General features: G+C 28.0%; 3 protein-coding genes and 1 pseudogene across 3 annotated transcripts in view; 1 reads left to right on the top strand and 3 right to left on the bottom strand.

Moving 5' to 3' along the window:
• The window catches only part of LOC113372933 (nucleolar GTP-binding protein 1-like), a 6,308-nt gene extending 3,576 nt beyond the window's left edge, over nt 1-2,732 (top strand). The window contains exons 7-10 of the mRNA XM_026613268.1: nt 5-166; nt 229-375; nt 442-647; nt 2,576-2,732. Of these exons, the coding sequence (XP_026469053.1) occupies nt 5-166; nt 229-375; nt 442-647; nt 2,576-2,636 (576 nt within the window). The 3' untranslated portion in view covers nt 2,637-2,732. The remainder of the gene's footprint in view (nt 1-4; nt 167-228; nt 376-441; nt 648-2,575) is intronic.
• Nucleotides 2,733-2,752: 20 nt separating this feature from the next.
• Nucleotides 2,753-11,081, bottom strand: LOC113372597 (nucleolar GTP-binding protein 1-like). The gene is given in 12 exon segments (XM_026612955.1): nt 2,753-3,035; nt 4,492-4,661; nt 4,945-5,019; nt 5,022-5,196; nt 7,484-7,774; nt 7,842-8,096; nt 9,685-9,834; nt 9,995-10,087; nt 10,197-10,298; nt 10,378-10,513; nt 10,585-10,859; nt 10,940-11,081. Coding segments are annotated over 12 exon segments (1,926 nt in total). The 5' UTR covers nt 10,988-11,081; the 3' UTR covers nt 2,753-2,879.
• A 538-nt stretch (nt 11,082-11,619) lies between these two features.
• On the bottom strand, nt 11,620-14,798 carry LOC113372935 (coiled-coil domain-containing protein 42 homolog). Its single transcript, XM_026613269.1, has 6 exons — nt 14,635-14,798; nt 14,165-14,266; nt 13,724-13,868; nt 12,497-12,578; nt 12,005-12,144; nt 11,620-11,937 (listed from the first exon to the last, which is right to left on the bottom strand). The coding sequence occupies exons 1-6, from the start codon at nt 14,796-14,798 to the stop codon at nt 11,620-11,622; spliced, it is 951 nt and encodes a 316-aa protein (XP_026469054.1).
• Nucleotides 14,799-16,890: 2,092 nt separating this feature from the next.
• On the bottom strand, nt 16,891-18,365 carry LOC113372903 (annotated as a pseudogene).
• Nucleotides 18,366-19,193: the final 828 nt, after the last annotated feature.

Raw genomic sequence — 19,193 nt, forward strand, 5'->3', positions numbered from 1 at the left:
AAAGCGAGACCAGTACAAGAGAAGAGTGCCTCATTTTTGGGTCCCGGTTCTACGTAGATCTGTAGTTTTTAGTGAAGTCTTAAACCAATATATTTCTGTAACCGTGACTGATAGAACTATGAGGTTGATTCATGATAACTATGGCTTTGATCACTATTTGTTAAAGGTACTGCATGCACCAATAATATATTACATACTTTATTAATCATATTTTATGTTTTTATATAGACTCCTGCATGTGATTTAAAATCAACCTTAGCGCTAACTCTCAAAAGACAAATTTTACAAGCACTTCAAGACGGATGTCCTGCGTATGAAGAAGACAAGCAGACACAAGATGATATTTACAGTCAATACAAACAGTATCTTAGTGCAGTACGTAACTTTATGCACATAAATCTACATTTACAGCCCTAATTCATGTATAATTATCTTTTCTAGTATTCCCCTGAGGAAATAGAGTGGTACGGCTTAACATTTGCCCAAGCTTGTCAAAAGTTTATTCGAAAAAAAGAAATCGAAGCCGGTAAACCTAAACCCTTAAAATGTGTATACCGGTCCGAGCTTATAGATAAACTTAGACAAGTCGGTATTAGTGGAGAAGTTAAAGACGCCGATGGCAAAGTAACACCAGTAGATATACCAAGGTAGGATAATATATATATATATATATATATATATATATATATTGTTGGACACCGCGTTGATGAACAGAAAAGGGGTGTTGGCGCCGCTATATGCAAATCGGTGTTGTTGCTCTGGACCTTCCGACTTTCCTGAAAACTCACTTGCTGAAAATACTTGAAATTGATAAATGAAAAGACTATTTCAAAAACTTCACTTTATTTCACTTTAAGTACAAGGAACTCGGAGGTATTGGAAGAGAAGTGTTTGCCCGGAGACCGACAGATTAAGACTGATTTATTTCATAATTATTAAAACTAAAATCCTTTGAAACGTAGTGGGGATTTGTCTCGAATGTTCTATACAACGAAAAGGACAAAGTAATGAATTTAGCTGATTAAACAAAATGTTATTCATGCGAACTTGGTGAGAATTGTTAACTAGGCGGAATGTCGATAATAGGATCTTGCTGAGAATTGTCGATGTAGATTTATGATTTCGTGAGAGAATGTGTAATGTCAGCTACTACGCAGTAGTCTGAGAAAAGTTAATATGAACCGTTAATATCAGCTAAAGCTCAGGGGTTCTAAGATTTCAGTCTGGACTTGTTAGGAATCTAATATTATGACAGTGGTTAGCAACTTATAATATCAGGGGTGTACAACAATATATACCGTTGTATCCGATTAGTATGACGCCGGATATATTGACAACCGCTTAATATGACGTAATCGCACTAGGAATTTGGTTTTCATATAAAATTCCTTAAAAAAACAGCTGTCTAGTCGGATATATTGACCTCGCTTACATTGATATGTCGCTTATAATGACCCATTTTTGCAAAAAAAATATGTCCAATTATAATGACCGACAAGATTTTACATGGTGTGGCCAAGTCTACGAAAGCAATTGCTATGTCTTTTGTGCACAATAGCACCAGGGGCTGTTTTTACAATAAAATTATGCAAAGAAATCAATCAAAAATTACTGATTACTTACATTAAAAAAACAAATTTGTATGTTTATGGGTAGGGTAGACCAATTATTAATGGCCCATCACGGATATCTCATAAACAAATAAAATTAGATTTTTTTTAACAATTATATTTGATAGTAGAGGGCAAAAAATGTATAAATTCATAACCAGCCATCACCTTTATTCTTATGACTTTGCTATTAGAAGATAAGCGGAACATAACTGCGATAAAAAGGACCAGCTGAACCTTTATTTTGGCAAAGGTGTAAGCAATAAAATAGTAAAGTTTAAAAAAATGCAATTTTACAAGAGATTAATTGAATAAATTGTTATTCCGGCTCTTCTTATGAATATTTCTGACCAATAGCAGATCAATGTAATATACAAACAAATGTACCCACAGAATTAATATTTTGCATTGGTTCAATTGGAAGAAATCGCATCTGTTCGCCCCCTGGTTGTTCCACTTTACCCCGTATGTGAAGTAAAATGGGTCAGATAAATGTTTAAAAAATAGTAAAAAAATATAATATTTATATAATTAGGAATTATGTACGTATGTATGTAAGTTTTTCTGAACATAGTTTGATAGATGCTTGTTTGATGTGTACTATGTGTTGAAAGGTTGTTCATTGGGTTTATACAGTATAATTACTGAAAATCAAATTGGACCTTTGTGCCCTGCCCTACCCTATGTCAATTTTACTTTATATTAAATTTTAATGTGTCATTTTTATTTTTAATTAAAACGTTTGTGTAGGCTTTTCTTTTAAATTACTGAAACATGTAACATATTTGCATATTAAAAAGTTTTTCTTCAGTACGCTTTTAATGACCGGTTAGCATGACGAGATTTCGGCGTCTCTTCGATGTCATACTAAGCGGATTCTACTGTATATATATATATATATATATATATATATATATATATATAATTGTGTGTCTAGTTATGTACAAAAATGTATTTTTTTCCAGTGAGACACCTTCCTCATCATGGTTGGAAAAAATCAATCCATTTGGAAAACGTGATCTGTAGCAAAACCAATTAAAAAAATACCTGCACTCTAAATTTGGTAAAATTAGCAAAAAATAAAAGTTGTATATTTACAAAAAATATAATTGTATAAACAAAAACCCCTAAAGTGTATTTCCATTTCAATGTATTTGTTGTACTTATGGAGTAGTGGTTATTGTTTCTGCCTATAAATAATAAATTCAACAGTACAAAATAGAAGTTTCAACTATTTTATATATAATTATATAAGTTTGTCTGCAAGTTTTATCTTCGGTCTGTGCTGCCGACGCCTCGTTTGCCTGAGAAGAGATGTTTGGGCATTTTGTTTCCGATGAAACGATCGGCTTCGCCTTTGAGACCCATTTTCTTGACCTTTTTGCTGATTGCTTTGTGGGCCATTGCTTTCAGTTTCTTTTTCATCTGGGAAAAAATAAAAGAAATTAGAAAAAAATTATCTTCACTTTTCACAAAACAAGATTTATTATATATTTTTCCATGGCAAGTTTTGCAAGTGCTTTAAGTTTCTGATATGAATAAATAATCAACATAACATTCTTAAGGAAGGAGCCTGCTTTAGACGCTTAAAAAATCGATTTTTTTTTTGCAAAAATGGCTTCCAAAACTAGCCAAGAACACATCCTTAAAATTTCAGATACAAATTCATATTATTTTCGGAATCACAGAAAAAATAGTGAGCAAGCGTTTTTAAATTTTTTTATTTTTCCCAATTGGCGGGAAAGATAGGAAAAAACTGATCGTCCTATTGAAAGGAGCCAAAATACATTGTATTTAGGATTAAATTCTATTCTAGTTGAACCTAAAAAAAAACCTAGCTGTAAGTGGAACTCTTTACTTGAAATTTTCAACTTTTTTCAAAGAATTACTTTTCCTTGAAAAAATTTTTTAAAAAAAAAAAAAAAAATCTAAAAAAAATGTTTTCTTTATTTTGACATATTTGGGAAGATCTGATCTTTTTTTCAAAGCAATCGTACTGCTTTAACTGCATAGAGACAAAATATAAAGCGCGTAAGCGCCGCGTCGCTGTCTAACGGATAAACATTGGTACGGAACCCATAGGAATGTAAACAAAATTTATACTTATTGTTAAAATCCCTATAAAATATCTGATAATTTGATGTGCATATGTTTAATGATCATTTTTGACCACAAAATGGCATTTTTTTTTACTTTTTTCGTTAGATCTCCGAAACCGCTAGACCTGCCCTCATGAAAATTTGATCAATTATTCACCTTGTCAATACAAGTAAAATGTTTTTTGAATTATTAAAATCGGACGCTCCGTTCTCTTAAAAACTGAGTTACCGTTTTCGGCACTTTTTGCCCCGTATCTTCGGAACGGCTAGATCTGCCTTCGCCAAAAACTAATCAGCAAGTCTCCTTATCAATACAAATCGAATGCTTTTTGAATTATTCAAATCGGTTGATCCGTGTTCCCGAAATCGTCGACGAAAATTTGTATCCGCACATACATACACACACGTACATACATACACACACACACACACACATACATCCATTTTTTCTAAGGTATGCCAAAATGTTCAGAAACCTTTGAAACGTAAAGATATATGAAAATTTTCATTTTCGATTTTTTTGCGATTACTATAACTTGCCCTATGGGAAGTTAAAAAAAGTTATATTTAACCCACTTTTTAAACAATCTAAGTGAAATTTTTATATCAAAAACACGATATTTTTTAAAGTCACAAAAATTGGCAAATTTCTCATTTTTTTCTAGATTTTTGAGGTTCAACTAGAATCTATTTTATTGAAAATATATATTCGTTTTGATTTTTTGGTTTCGGATGAAAATTGTGACCTGTAAATAAAATTTTAATATTATTTTTCTACTTACAATAACATCCTTAACTCCTTGTTCATCCCTGGGAACAGATCTGGACCTCGATTGAGTTCTGCTTTCGGAGACGTCCATCCTAACGCGTTTGGCCGAAGGCTTAGAAACGGATCTTGATCTCGATTTGGTTTTTGTGAAGTTTGCATTTTCGGTTCCGGACATATCCACACCTTAGGAGAAAAGAAATATAAAAAAATCATTAGTCATATAAAATAATAGTAAAATGACTCTGTGAGAGGACACAATGTGTATGAAGTTAGAGAATGAAATTGTTGAATAATGGAGAATTATTGTGATGTAGGATGCAGAGTTAGTGGAAATTATTGGTGTTTTAGTACAACTTTCAAAATAATAGATATATAGAATAGAACAATCATAATCCAGCAGGATTACAGTAGTAATTACATATATGTATTACTATTCATCAATCATTTATCTCATCTATCTACTTACCCAGATTTTCCATTTCCGATCGCAATCTAGACACAGAACGCTCCCGGACTTTGGCTCCGGCTGTTCGAGGTAGTTGGGCTTAGTGCTGGCCTTTGTAACCCTGGTTTCGTCCCTAAGAATTGCCTTTTTGTGGCGAATTTGAAGGGCCAAGTCCCTGATTTCGCGCATAGTTTGATCGAGTTCGACTTTGGGAACGACGTACATTCCTGCTTCCTCACGAAGACCTTCTTCGCGTTCTAGCTCTTCCAATTTCTGAAAAATAAATAAAATAATTTTTTTAGAAGTCCAGTATTTGTTAGAAATAACAGTGGTATGGTTTCGTTGCTTCGACATACGAGCAAAATCCGAGATACGAGATAAGAGTTTTTTTTTAATTACAATATTTGTTACAACTGCTAAATAATATAACATCTAGTAACATTAATGAACAATAACTGCACAAGGTAACCTTTTCATTTTCTTTTCAAATATCTCATTATTTTATCTTATTCTGTATATAAATAATATTGTTACATTCTGCATTATATGTAATTTTATGTTGAGCATTTTATGTTAATAACTATATATTGTAATTTTGTATATATTTTAATTGTTATTCATTATGTGAAATAATTGTATTTTTGAGTCCTCTTGAAAGTAATCTGTGGGCTATATATTTAAAAATAAATAAATAACAAAAATATAAATAAAATAGAGTACAAAATAAAGGATAGTATTTACATTAAAATAATATCCGTATAAGATTCTTTAATATAAAATAAAAGCAAATAATAATAATAAAATTAATAAATAAAATAAAAAACATTTGGGAATAATAAAACTAATACTAGAAAAACAATAAAGTCGAATAAAAACAATGAGTAACAGATAATAATAAATATAACAAAAATGTTACTATGGGAAATTTCGTCGGTCGCAACAATAATTTTTTTACCATAAAAATATTTTGGATGTTGATAATAAATTATTTTATAGCTTAATTATATATTATTACTATTTTAATTACATGTCCATATCAATTTTGTAGTAATGATTTGCTCTACTGAAATATAATATTCATCAAAAAATTTCATTAATAGAAAGAGTCTTCCAATAAAATTCCTACTTTTATGCTAAAATTTTTATAATTTTTGTTAAAGGATGTATATATTATTATATATCATTAGATTGCAAATTTTATTGTCTATTTAACGTCGTTAATTGTTATTTACACTCTCATATAAATTTTCTGTGCAAAATGCAATTTTGTTAAAAAAGTGCACTCGCTAAACTCATTCATAAATAGAATTAGCTCGAAAGCGAATTAAATGCAAATCTGCATTTATATGCTAAAATTCGCGTAAATTTTGTTAAAGAATTTATGCATTATTATATATCAGTGTATTGACAATCGTATAGTCTATTTAACGTCATTATTTGTATTTTACCCTTTCATATAATTTTCCTGTGCAAAATTTAGTTTTGTCATAAAAGTGCACTCGCTGAAATCAATCATAGATACAATCGTGCCTGTAATCTAATTGAATGCAAATCTGTATTTTGCAAGCTAAAATTCGCGTAAATTTTGTTCAGAAAAGTATGTAAATTTTATTGTCTATTTAACGTCATTAATTGTTGTTTACTTTTTGTAATCTGCATTTTCTTCATAAAAGTGCATTCGCTGTACTCATTAACAGATAAAATCGTGCGTAAAAATCTCGTAAATTTTGTTAAAGTAAGTATATATTATTATGCATCAGTTTATAGTTAATTATACTGACTATATAACTCCATTATTTGTTTTTACACTTTCATATAAATTTTCTGTGCAAAATTTAATTTTGTCATAAAAGTGAACTCGCTGAACTCATTAATAGACAGAATCGTGCGTGAATGCAAATCCGCATTTTGCAAGCTAAAATTCGCGTAAATTTTGTTCAGAAATGTATATATTTTTATATATCAGTTTATAGTAAATTTGATCGTCTATTCAACGTCATTAATTACTTTTTACACTTTCATACAATTTTTTTTGTTGCGAAATTTAATTTTGTCAAAAAAGTACACGCTTTCAACTCACTCGCAGATAAAATCGTGCGTAAAATGCTTATCCACATTTTTTATGCTAAAATTCCCGTAAATTTTGTTCAAAAACGTATATGTTATTATATATCAGTATATAGTAAATTTTATTACTCATTTAACTATATGAATTACTTTTTACACTTCCATACAATATTTTTTGCAAAATGCAATTTCGTCAAAAAAGTGCGTGCGCGAACTCAATAAAAATTACAATCATTACACTACATTTTTTATGCTAAAATTCTCATAAATTTTGTCCGAAAATGTATATACAAAATATAATATATCAGTATAATTATTATATTAAAAAAAACTCAACAAGTGCAGGAACAAATTAAAGGCATTTTAATGTATTTATATAAAAAAATTGCTTCGACTTACGAGCGCGGTTACGTACCGAATTAAACTCGTATTACGGAATACCACTATGTATATGTAAATATATATATACATATATACTACTACTACTACTTACATCAAATATTTCAGGATCAATATAATCAGCAATGTTGTGTCCCTCCCAGAACTCAGGTATGATATCATGTCTCTCTTCTTCAGGAATTTCTGCATAATTCTTCTGCAAATCGAGTACATAGTCATCACCTTCTTCTTCTTCAATTTCACGTTCGAGTTTGCGTTTTCTTTCCAAACGATCTGCTGCAATTTGCCTCTTTTGCAGAACACTTTCCGGAATAACCGGAGGCCTGGATTTGGCATCACGTTCTTTTGGCTGGGCCACGTGGAGGCGATTTAGAATACCATCAACCTGGGAAAAACAATAGTAATAAATAAATATATATATATATATATATATATATATAAATTTCTTTTACCTTCTTGGTTCTCATTTTCTGTTCGACCCGGTATCCAAGTAGTTTTTCACAAGCTTCAACTTTTACTTCACAAACTCCTTCGTCGGTTACAGTAGACATTTCCATCATTGTCAACTCCTTGTTTTCTTCCAAAGGTGCCAAATGGGCCCTTTTTTCAGGGCTCAGTTCAGCCAAACGGACTATGTCTATTTTATTCACAACCACCATCAGGGGTTTGTTTGTGAAGAGAGGTTTTATGGATTCGAATAGACGAACCTGAAAGAAAAATTATGTGTGTATATATTAGGGTGGTCCTTTATATGGATGTTTAAAAAATAATTCTCTCAAAATTTAGGCTCTTAATATTAACTTTAAGATAGTCCGCGCTCGGACCAAAGTTGTATGACGAAATTGAATTTGCACAGAAAAATTGTATGAAAATGTAAAAAACAATTAACGGCGTTAAATAGACAAAAAAATGTGCATTACGCTGATATATAATAATATATACATCCTTTAACAAAATTTACGAGAATTTTAGATTGTAAAATGCAGATTATTAGATGAGTTCAGAGAGTGCACTTTTTTGACAAAACTGCATTTTGCAAAGAAAATTCATATGAAAGTATAAAGAACAATTGATGATGTTAAATAGAATAAAAATATAGAATAATAGAACAATAAAATTTACTATTAACTGATATATAATAATATATACATCCTTTAACAAAAATTGAGGAGAATTTTAGCATAAAAATGTGGATAAGCATTTTACGCACGATTGTAATTATTATGGAGTCCGCGAGCGCACTTTTTAGACAAAATTTAATTTTGCAAAGAAAATTTATATGAAAGTATAAAAAGCAATTGATGATGCTGAATAACCAATAAAATTTACTGTAAATTCGTGTATAATAATATATACATTTCTGAACAAAATTTCTGAGAATTTTAGCATAAAAATGTCGATAAGCATTTCACGCACGATCGTAATAATTATTGAGGTTGCGCGTGCACTTTTTTGACGAAATTAAATTTTGCAAAAAAAATTATGTGAAAGTGCAAAAAGTAATTTATATTGTTTAAAAAACAATAAAATTTACTGTAAATCTGTATATAATAATATATACACCTTTTAACAAAAATTACGGAAATTCAGCGAAAAAACTTTCACAAAAAGACTATAATTGATTAAGCTGTATAAAAAATAATTAGACTACTATAAATGACTATTATAAAATAAGGATTTGTGGTAGGAAGGTGAAAATTTGGAGTTGTATGTATCTTTTAATTACATGTTACAATAAAGAAGATTTTTCTCAAAATTTAACCCAGAATTTAAAAAAAATGTTAGGTGTGGACAAATCTTCATAGAAAAAAATGTTGCTTGAAGTAAAAATTAAGTTGTTTCATAAATGCAAAAAAATCTGAGCTAAAATTAAGTCAAAAACATTCATGAAATGAATGATGAAAAATTATTCCATACTATTATGAAATAGTGGTTTGTGTTAAGGGGGTAAAAATTTAGGGCTCTACGTATTTTTTCAATTGAACATTATAGAAAAAATTAAAATAAAACAAAATTGGGCCCAAAATTTAAAAAAAAGATGTTATGGGTATACAATACAAACAATATATGATAAACTTAATTAAAAATGAGTTTAATTTAAGTTTTTCCATAAGTTTAATAAGATCTATATATACAAATTCAGTACAAAACATTGACTAAAAGCAGGATAAAAAATTGGTCAAAGACTTACAAAATAGAGGTTTGTGGTAAGAGGCTGAAATCTTAGAATTGTACATGGTTTTATCTACATATATATATATATATATATATATATATATGTATAAATTTTATTACCTGTTCTTCAATTGTATGTCCACATTGCTCCGATAAGTCCATAAAATACAAGACGCATGCTCTTAAATGAGCAAGAGCTGTTACTGCTTGCATTTCTATAACATTTCTTTCTTCCAAAGAATGATCCAGGATTCCAGGAGTGTCTATCACCTTAAAAATAATACAAAAAATATTAATTAACATAAAAAATAAAAATACATAAAACACTGAACATAATAATAAGAATGAAATACTTATTTTCAGATAACATAGTTTTAATGAATATATTTCAATTCTTGTTTAAAATAATTATTTCTATTTATCAATTTACCTGCCAACGTAAATATTTATAGTCTGTGTGTCCAACATATAAACTTTTAGTTGTGAATGCATAGGGTTGTACTTCTACATCAGCTCTAGTAATCTGGAATTAAAAAATGATTTAATTAATTAATATTCACTAAACTTACTTTGTGTTAATGTAATTGTATTTATATAAAGCAGAATTAAATATATGTATTTTCTGTACTAACTTTATTTATGAAGCTAGATTTTCCAACATTTGGGAACCCACAAATAATCATAGTCCTTGTGTATGGATCAATACTAGGCAAACGTGCTAAATGTTGACGGACCTAAATTATAAATAAATACTTTAATCACACATTCTATAAATTATTTATAAAAACAATTCAGTGGCTGGGAAGCTCATACTTGTTCTAAATAGGTTAAATTAGCAGCTTGTCTTTTCATTATCGTGGCCATTCGACCAAGTGCTGCCTTTTTAAGTTGTTTACAACGATACAAAGAGTCTCCATACTTAAGCAATCGCACATAATCTTTTGCAACACTAAAACATAAAACATACATTAATAAAATTCAACCTAACCTTTGTTGACATACATATGTATTTTTTCTTACTTGTCTATTAAATGTCTAGCGGTATTCAGTTGTCCCAAACCAAGTTTATAATGATCCTTATCATACAAAACGTTCATCAAATCAGCATAAAAGGGATGGACATCATCTAATTTTGGAAATTCTTGGATAATCTGTGAGAGCCTATCGTGAAAATTCTGTTGGGTGAATTTCACTTTACGCATATAAAACGCACGTATCCTTGATATTTTGTAATTCCTGTGAATAACTGTCGGTGTTTTCCTTTGGGTTTTAGATAGAATGATATCTATAAAGTCCTAAAATAGAATAAATAAATTTATCACATATCATGAGTGGTATATAAATATTTTTGTTCAAATTTATATTTTATACACACCTTTGCAGGGGGCACAACGGCGATTTTCTTAAAGTTATAAAGACTCATTTTTATGTTTTTTGTATCACGATTTGTTATAAATAAATATAAATTTATCACTTATAACCTAAAAAGACGTCCACAAAATTTCAACACGTGAGTTAAAAGAACGAGAACAACTTCAGAGCGTTGAGATGTCAAAATACAGGCAGCGTAAAAAGTGTTGCCATGCGTTAAAAACCGTTAAATTTAAACGGATTTTATTCAAATTTAAAAGAATCAAACTTTCAATTTATTGAAATATATATTAAATGAATATTAGTAGTAACTTATATAATTATGGATGTTATTAGTTACTCACTATTAATTTCGTAAATGATTTGGTTAAATAATTGACCACAAGTAATAAATTATTTGATATAAATCGTTTTATCAATGATTAAGAATGTGAATAATATTGTTAAATACATATATGAATTTATTATATAATATTACAACAAAAATTTAACATTTTATAAATGTCAACAATGTATTTTATGTTATTAACACCTATAACTCTATTTACCATTAATATTAAATTCATGTATTTAACAAATACACACTGCATAACTTATTTTACCCTAAATAACACAACAATCAGTTTTGGTATGAATTTGGAACATTTGTACACTTGTACCTAAATAAATACTTTCAATTCTATTTCAAACTATCTCAGTAGTTAAATCACTTCCAACAGTAGCCTTACCGCTGACCTCCTCCAACTGTTCGATCCTTTTGGCTTCCTCAACAATTAATTTTAATTCCTGGACACCTCTTTTGATATAAACCAATTGGTCGCAGGTGTTGTCCTTTGGCAACTTTAATTTTTCACCTCTATGTTTTGATAAAAATCTATACATTTGCCAACATGCTCCTTGAATTTGGCTCAGATCCAGATTGGATGTATGGATGACTTCTTTGATGCGCTCGATTTTTGTTTCCCAGTAGCTGGTGGTCTTTTTAGCTTTTTCATAAGTTTCCTAGGGAATAAATTTATATATATATATATATATATATATATATGTATATATATATATTATTACTTACTCTTAAATCGTGCATAATAACATTATGTTTCACGACTTCTGGTGCTATATCAATCTCCAATTTTCTGACCTCATCAATAGTACCATTTAAATTCTTCAATTCAGATTGTTGTTCATTGTAAATTCTATCTTTGCACATCACTTAAAATAAAAATAATAAAAATAAATTAAATCCGAAAAAATCCGAAAAAAGTAAAATTACATTTTCTCTAACAGATTTAGTATGAAATTTGTAAATTTAAGTAAATTGAAAGTTGGAGTAAAAATATTTATATGCCCTGTCAAATAATATTCCTGAATATTTTTAAATTATTTAATTATTATTTAATTTTATTTCTATAAGAATTTATTTATTTTATAGAATTTGTAGTAAAAGTGTATGAGCATTGAAATTTAGTATATTTATTAATAAATTTATATTAATAATAATAATTATATATATATATATATATATATATATATATATATTTATATATATATATATATAACTTACTTATCGATTCATAATGATTCAAAATATCCATAGGCGTCTGATATCTTGTATTTCGTAACATTGCAACATTTTTTAAAAATAGCTAGAATTAAAATTTGGAATTAATATTATGTTTTTTATAATTTATATATCATATATAATGTAATACCTCATACATATTATATTTTTCAATATTTTCTCTCAAAGATATTATTAAATCTTTGTAATATTCGATTTTGTCATTGTGCTCTTGGATTTCTTCTTGTAACTCTTTTTGTTTTTTTCGATTTGTTTCTATCTGAAATTATAAATAATTTATATATGTATATGTATAAAATTATTTATATTATATTATATAAATATATATATATATATATATATAAATATATATATATATATATATATATATATATATATATATATATATATATATATATATATATATAAATATTTTTTATTTTTTTCTGAAATTTATAATAGTTTTTCGTGTTATAAAATAATTGATAACTGCAAGACATTTTTTCAATATTTGTTTAATATCTTAAAATTTTCTTATAGTATTTTATATAAGCATAAAACTTATAAAATTCTTCACAAATTGTAATTATTTATAGAACTATACTTATTTTATTCAAATTTACAAATAATATTAAAATAGCAGTATTTCCCACAAAGTCGTATATTTTGATAAAAATGTCCGGGACGTCTTTTCAATATTTCTTAGAATATTTAAAAAATTTTCTTAACTATATAGGTAATATAGTATATTATATGAGCATAAAGCTGATCAAATTCACAAATTGTAATTATTTATAAATATACCTAAGTATACCTAATTTATACAAATTTACAAAAAATATTAAAATCGCAGTATTTACATAACATCGAAGATCTTGTTAAAAATGTCTGGGACACTTTATCACTATTTTTTAAATATCTTAAAATTTTCTTTGAATACCTATATAATATAATCAAAAAATTGATAAAATTCTGCACAAAATGTAATTATTTATAAAACTTGTTTTAATTTAGAAAATTAACAAAAATAATTACTAATCGAAGTATCTTCCACAAAATCGAATACTTTGTTACAAATATTCGAGACCCTTTTCCACTATTTCTCAAATATCTCAAAACTTTCTTCCAACCCCTATATACTACTATACATCACCATAAACCTTATAAAATTCTGAACAAAACTACATTTACACAATTTTTAAAATTTGTTAATAACAATTTAAAACTTACCACTTTTGCAGACCGTTCTCTCTTGTCTCGATTCTCGATGACCAATTTGTTGTACCTCAAGGCGTTGTGTCGAACTTGAAGATCGATTTCTTGAATTTCTCTTAATTTGTTATTGATTTTTTTGTGCTCTTTTGCTGCAAATCTCCTAGAAAAAAATAATAATAAAAATAATACTAAAGTAATACTAAAAATAATAATAAAAATAGTAATAAAAATAATAATTAAAATGGCACTAATGTAAATGAAAAATTATTTATAAATTAAGATAAAGTCAAACATTTTTTTAATGATGATGGTGGTGTAAGAGTTATTTATAAAATATTGTTTATTTAATTTAATATGCCTACCAAACAGATTTAAGTGTAATTTTACCTTAAGGAAAGTGCATGATTTAAAAATAATTTATTTATCACTAATGTTAAAAGTATTAATATTTTTTACCTAACATTTTCCAAATGTCTTTGAGCTTCTTCCAGTTCTCTATTGACTAAAACTAAAGCCATTCCAGGTCCACTTCGAGCTACATCTTTTTCTGGAAACCTACTGAAAAAATAACAATAATAAGTAGTTCTTTAATTTATAAATTAAATCTGCATACTGTTTATACAATAAAACTCTGTTAAAATAATTTTCTAGACTAATTTTTGAAAATAGTCTGACGGTGTAGTAAATTGTTAAAAATGCTATAAATTGTCTAAATATGTTACAAATTGTATGAAAATATTATAAATTATAAACAATGTTAATAAAGTTCGTCCTCTTAAAGAATTCAACACAAGTTCACAAAAAATCAATTTCTACCCTCTTTAATTTTATTCCTGCATTACCAAAAGTTTTACTTCTATTAATAGAATTGTGTGTATTGTTTTAGATGACTGATGTAACAATTTATAAAAATCTTTTATACTTACTATGATATTTTAGCAGTCTGTTTAGCCATAATATATTCCTCCAAAGCAATTTGCGGTCTGCAATCGAAAGGCACCAATAAACCAGGAGGTTTAACCGGTTTACCAACAATTTTTTTATCATTTTTACCACTTTCTTCATTTTTACCACTGTCCAAATTTGCCATTGTAATAATAAATTCTTATTTATAATTATTTTTTATCCTGAAGATATTTATTTCTATTTGTACTTGACGACGGTATTGATTTAACAATGCAGATACCGTTGGCGTGGTAATTTTTTAATATATTGATGAATGTAATTAATATAATTAAATTTTTATTTTATTTCTCGACATAAGAATTTAATTCGTTACGTAATCATGCTCGTATATCGAATCGCTCGTATGTCGAAGCAATTATTTCCATATAAATACATTGAAATGATATTAATTCGTTCCAGCGTTTTCGGTTTCGTCAAGTTTTTTGAAAATAAAATATAAATTTACTATTTGTTATAATTTAATTGTCAGATATATTTATCCAGACTCGAACTAATGCAAATTTTTTGGAATGATTTTTATCCATGAAGTTCAGAAAGTAGCTTATTATTTATTAATAATGCAAATTTTTTGGAGTGATTTTTATCCATAAAGTTCAGAAAGTAGCTTATTAATATATTAATTATTTTAAGACTTTTAGGTAGATTTATAACCTTTTTATACAAAGTCTTTCATTTTAAACACAGTGCCTCATATTTCTTATTAATTTCACGTTTAAATTTAAGAGACATGAATATAAATAATATTTTGTAAATTTCAAAAAGCACAAAACGCGAATTCAACATATATAAATGTACAATCACTATTAATATATAGTTAAAATTTCAAATGTTAAAATAATCTTCGATAAATTCATATAATTTGTATCTATTATCTAATAACGAACAAATTGTATATCTTATTGAGTTCAGCGAGTGCGTTTTTTTGACAAAACTGCATTTTGAAAATAAAATTTATATGAAAGTATAAAAAACAATTAATGGCGTTAAATAACTAATAAAATTCAAAATAAGCTAATATATAAATATATATTCATTCCTAAACATAATTTAGCATAAAATTGTTGTTAAACATTTTATAGCATTTCACGAACGATTCTATCTATTATCGATTCAGCGCGGTCACTTTTTTGACAAAATTAGATTTTGCAGAAAAATTTGCATGAAAACTTAATAAACCAGTGATGGGATTAAATAGACAATAAAATTTGCAATAAACTGATATATAATAATATATACATTCTTTAACAAAATTTACGAGAATTTTAGCTTGCAAAATGCTGGTTCGCATTTAATTACGATTCTATCTATGAATAAGTTCAGCGAGTGCACTTTTATGACAAAATTGCATTTTGCACAGAAAATTCATATGAAAGTATGAAAAACAATTAATGACGTTAAATAGACAATAAAAGTCTAATAATAAGCTGATTTTAATAACATATACATTCTTTAACAAAATTTACGCGAATTTTAGTTTGCAAGATGCAGGTTTGCATTTATTAGATTTCGGGCACGATTCTAACAATAAGTTCAGCTAGTGCACTTCTTTAACAAAAATGCATTTACAAAGCAAATTTATATAAAAGAATAAAAAACAATTAATGATGTTGCATAGACAATAAAATTGCCAATAAACTGATATATAATAATATATACATTCTTTAACAAAATTATGCGAATTTAGCTTGCAAGGTGCAGATTTGCATTAATTTCGATTTCAGGCACAATTGCATTTTGCAAATTGCATTGCAAATGCGGACAAACTGCATTTTGCATAAAAAAATTATATGAAAGTATAAAAAACAATTAATGGCGGTGAATAGACAATACAATTTTGCAATAAATTGATATATAGCAGTATATACATCATTGAACAAAATTTACGGTAATTTTAGCTTCCAAAATGCAGATTCTAAGTTCAGCGAGTGCACTTTTTTGACAAAATTGCATTTTGCATAGAAAACTTATATGAATGTGTGACAAACAATTAATGGCGTTCAATAGACAATAAAATTCTAAATAAACTGATAAAAAATTTTAGCATAAAAATGTAAACGTAAGAAGTTTAGGAAAATACTCATAAAAACAATCAAATTTATTTCTGTCTCTTGTGCAATAAATCATTTATTCCTCAACAAATTACAAATAAAATGTATTCCTTAACTCCTACTCTATATAAACTATTATATATAAATAAATACTTAAAATATGTAATACTTATAAGACAAATATAAAAATAATCTATCCCCTATTACTACTGTAGTGAATTCTGGACACGTACACTATTTTCTTTATTATTAACCTCAGTCATCAGATCAATGTCGACCCATGTTCTTTCATTGCTGGACTTCTTGATGGCATCCAAAACAGCCTGGACATACAATCCATCTTCGAAAGAAGCTGCCAGCTGTACAGGCTCCTTTATCCAACCAGCCTTGTCTTCGACGGGTAGAAAAGCCTCTCGGAGAGCCCCCGTGAGCTTGCAGAGACCCTTGATGTAGGGCATTGGCAAGATGTCGACGCCCTGGGATTGGGACACGTCTTGGTCGTCCATATATAGGAACAACTTCTGTAAAAAATAATAATAGAAATAATATACTTACATCGAGTTCTATATATATATATATATATATATATATATATATATCTTATATATATAATTCTTTTTACCTTTATTATTTCCTGAATCTCTGTGTATTTCATAACAGCATCCATACAAATCTCCTCCTCGTACTGCCAAATGTCCAGTACGACTGCACATGACTACTTCTTGTTGAAATTTTGCACCAGGAATATGACTGCTCAGAGTGCAGTCACCAAACAACCATTCTCGAGTTCCATTTGAAACGTACAAAAATCAGGAGCCGAAACATGCCTGATACCATTAACATACGGTGTTGTTTTTGTAAAAGTCCTAATAGTACCGTGAACTCTAACAGCAGTCTTGTTTGTAAGAAATTTAATCAAGTCTATTATATGACTCCCGACAAGATTTAAAATGCCTCCACCCATTGTAGCATCACACAACCAGTCGTACTTATTGTGCAGCAACGAAGCCATTTGTACTCGTACATCAACATTAGATATATCATCAATATCACCCAAGTACCCACCACGCAAAACCTCATACATTTTAGTAAACGCTGGAAAGAACCTCAAGGAATGATTTAATATAGATATCAAGGACGGATAGTACTGGCAAGCTCTGACCATTTTAGAAGCGTCCAATTGATTCAAACCAGCCGGTTTATCACACACGACATGTTTGCCTATTCCTAAAGCTTTTACTGAAATCTGGGAATGTAAGTAGGGTGGGCATATGATGAATATGAGATCTACATGTTTTCTGAGTAGCACTTCATCGATTTTGTTTGTGTAGAATGGAATGTTGAGTTCCTTGGCTGTTTGTTCAGCTTCTTGTATTGTTCTACCCCATAGAGCCTCAATTTTGAAGCCTCGTTCACGTAGTAAAGGCACTAGGGCTGATGCTAGGGCACCTGTGCCAAAGACACCAATACCAGGCAACATGGTAATGGTAATAGAAATAAGAAGTATGAAACACTCTTAGTTAGAAATAAATTTAATTTGACTTCATGGAAACCACAGTTTTTTGATCGAATACACCAAACTACTTATATAGATATAATTTTGGTAAAATCAAATTGTATTTAACCATGTAGACAATATTTTAATAAACATTACAGAACCTCAGTACAGTTTTAATACAAAAATGTTATTTACACATGACTTGTGTTCTACATATATTTATAGAACGTTTTGAAGATTTACCTGAGGTATATCATTGAAAACTTACATAATCTGCACAAATCACTTATTAAAACACTATTATTTATTTTTTTACACGTATTTTAGCACAAAATTCTTGTTTATTTCACATCTGTCAAGTTCATCATACCTAACCTAACTTACTTTGAACTGTCATCGAATATCTGACAAAAGTTTTATATATTCTAATAAAATCTAATTTAATTCTGCATTATAATTTACAACTGCATTAATTAATTGGTATCAAATTAATTTAATGTTAATAGGCAGTAAAGTTTCATACATTTTTAATACGAAAATGTTGTTTGCACAAGACTTGCACAATTTGATAACAATTTATATATTTATAAGATACTATAATTTATATTAATGAAAACTTACATAATCTGCACAAATCACTTACTAAAACACTATTATTTATATTTTTACACGTATTTTAGCACAAAACTTTTATTTCTTTTACATTTTAAACTCACTTGTCAAAACTTATTTGACACTTTGACACAATTCTTATTTTCAACTGTCATCCACTCTCGACAACTTCACGTAGCTGTCATAATCATTACATTAATTTAAAATAAAAGTATTTACTTAATACTTAGTAATAAATAATTATTTATATTTTTACACGTATTTTAGCATAAGAATCTTATTATTTAACAATATAAAGAAATAAGTGCACATAACCTATCTTTTTATAACTGTCATTTAGTCTAAGCGACTCCGTCGTGTA

Source organism: Ctenocephalides felis, unplaced genomic scaffold, assembly GCF_003426905.1.
Source record: "Ctenocephalides felis isolate EL2017-DRISC unplaced genomic scaffold, ASM342690v1 CF-g0.4_SCAFFOLD_01604, whole genome shotgun sequence".
NCBI classification, from domain to species: Eukaryota; Metazoa; Arthropoda; class Insecta; order Siphonaptera; family Pulicidae; genus Ctenocephalides; species Ctenocephalides felis.

Bases quoted from the DNA above. Each gene is read 5' to 3' on its own strand.
- LOC113372935 (XM_026613269.1), bottom strand. From the start codon at position 14,798: ATGGCAAATTTGGACAGTGGTAAAAATGAAGAAAGTGGTAAAAATGAT. The intron at 14,267-14,634 runs GTAAGTATAAAA...TTATTTTTTCAG, and splicing joins CAGACTGCTAAAATATCATA to TAGGTTTCCAGAAAAAGATG. The intron at 12,145-12,496 runs GTAAGTTATATA...TTTTATTTTAAG, and splicing joins GAATCATTATGAATCGATAA to TGATGTGCAAAGATAGAATT.